At 36.6% G+C, this 1945-nt stretch overlaps 1 protein-coding gene across 1 annotated transcript in view; it reads right to left on the bottom strand.

The window, feature by feature from the left end:
* The window catches only part of LOC104717322 (myosin-14-like), a 10300-nt gene extending 8800 nt beyond the window's left edge, over positions 1-1500 (bottom strand). Inside the window, exons 1-6 of the mRNA XM_010434871.2 lie at positions 1379-1500; positions 1123-1266; positions 891-1036; positions 633-789; positions 472-530; positions 181-340 (exon numbers count right to left, since the gene is read on the bottom strand). Coding sequence (XP_010433173.1) covers positions 181-340; positions 472-530; positions 633-789; positions 891-1036; positions 1123-1200 — 600 coding nt within the window. The 5' untranslated portion in view covers positions 1201-1266; positions 1379-1500. The remainder of the gene's footprint in view (positions 1-180; positions 341-471; positions 531-632; positions 790-890; positions 1037-1122; positions 1267-1378) is intronic.

Genomic DNA, 1945 nt, shown 5'->3' on the forward strand with positions numbered 1-1945 from the left:
ATCAACGTGAACCAGAAAATCCAAGCAATTGAGTTATTTACTAAAGAATATTAACATAGTTGGGAGTACAGAGCAAATTCTGATCCATAGCTATTTCAAATACCAGATCAAATTCTGACGTTCCCAAAATGAGAAGAAATGCTTGGAAGAACTTTATAAGGAGAGAGAACCCATACGTACCTCAGGTGGTGCAGCACAAAGCATGTAAAAACAGTGATAGTTCCTCTCAGGATCTGAGACTTGACAAACCCGCGATCTCTCTAACAAATAAGTCCTGATAGCAGCTCCTGATATTCTTCCCCTTTGATCGAACTGAATCTCCACAAATTTACCAAATCGACTGCAACATATAATGATTTATAAACATGACTCAATAAGGGTATAAGGATATTCAACAAAAAAAGAGAAAGAAAAAAAAGTACATAAGCACACACACTGCATATGCATAGGAATATTTTATACTATATAAACCTTGAATTGTTATTTCTGACAGTCTTGGCATTTCCAAATGCTTCTAGGACAGGGTTAGACTGCATATAAAGAAAACATCAAACATATCTAAGAGTGATTTTCAATTCGACTTCACGAAAACAATCCAGAAGGTCTATACTAAAATATATGCTATGGATAACCTCCAAAACTTTCTTTTCGACAGTCCTTCCTTCGGAAACAGCTCGACCTCCCATGTCCGCCAGATATTGCATAAGCAATTTAGTAGTCTCAGTTTTTCCTGCTCCACTTTCACCGCTTACCAAGATTGATTGACTAATGCCCTGATTTTTCATTTGTCTACCCCCAATGTAAACAAGCCAAAGAATGTCAAACAGGAGAAAACCAGAACCAAAAGAAGAGAATCTTTTTTTTTGTTTCCAAAATTACATGGCAGGCACCTGTAAGCTGCATCTGCAACTGCAAACGGGTGGGGGCTCAGTTCACCAAAGCCTGCACCTTTATATTGTTGCATCATATGGTTGTTGTAAAGATGCGGTAGTCTTCTAAAAGGGTTTACAGCAATCAGAATATTCCCTGTGTAAGTCTGGAAGAATATACATATACATTTCAGCGCAAATTCCTAACAAAAATGAAAGACAAAGATTGCCACCTTCAAATAGGAATACTCACATATATTTCGTTGATATCAAATCTTGATTTCATATTTTGGAGGACTCCTGGTTCATGTAAATATGCTAGCCTTGTCATATCATCCACTCCAGAAGCTGGAGCTTCAATATCTTTTGGGTATGCATTTGAAACTTTAATAGCCACCTGAAAAAATGTAACGAAGTAGCTTAAAATAAACATAATCCTCACCAACAAAAGAAAATCGAAACTTCAGAAGTTGATGCATATTTAAATGATTCGAACAGGTGAAACATACCGTCCTCCCTGAGGTACATAGGACTTTAATATCATTTCCTTTGACTTCGATAACTTCACCGTCTATCCATGCCACCTCTGGATCTTCAACCCAAACGGAAGAACCAACATTAACTGTAGTACAAGCCTGCAAAACCCAACAAGTTCAGATACCTCTCTATCTTCCCAACTCTATATTTAAGTAACAAACCATATTGCAATAGAAAGAAAAAAAAACAAATCAAAATCATATAACCCGAGTGAGCATCTAATGAGGGAAATACAAAAATTCAGAACATTGAAACACCAAATCAAAAAGATTCAGATGAACCCAAAGATGACTATCTATCAAATTGAAACGTGAGGTTCATCTCAACAACTCTAGTAAACCAGTCCTGACAGATTAAAATCCTGGTCAATGATGAATCAATGAAAAGTCTTTACCATCCCTGATTTCTCGGATTTCACCCTAAGAAGTGTCTACATAACACAAAAGACCAATCTGTGCATGAAACCAAATATACGAAGAACACTAGAATCGCCATTGAATCAAAGACACTCCAAACTCTTCTAAAGAATGTGAACGAAA

Source organism: Camelina sativa, chromosome 10 (genome assembly GCF_000633955.1).
Source record: "Camelina sativa cultivar DH55 chromosome 10, Cs, whole genome shotgun sequence".
Classification (NCBI taxonomy): domain Eukaryota; kingdom Viridiplantae; phylum Streptophyta; class Magnoliopsida; order Brassicales; family Brassicaceae; genus Camelina; species Camelina sativa.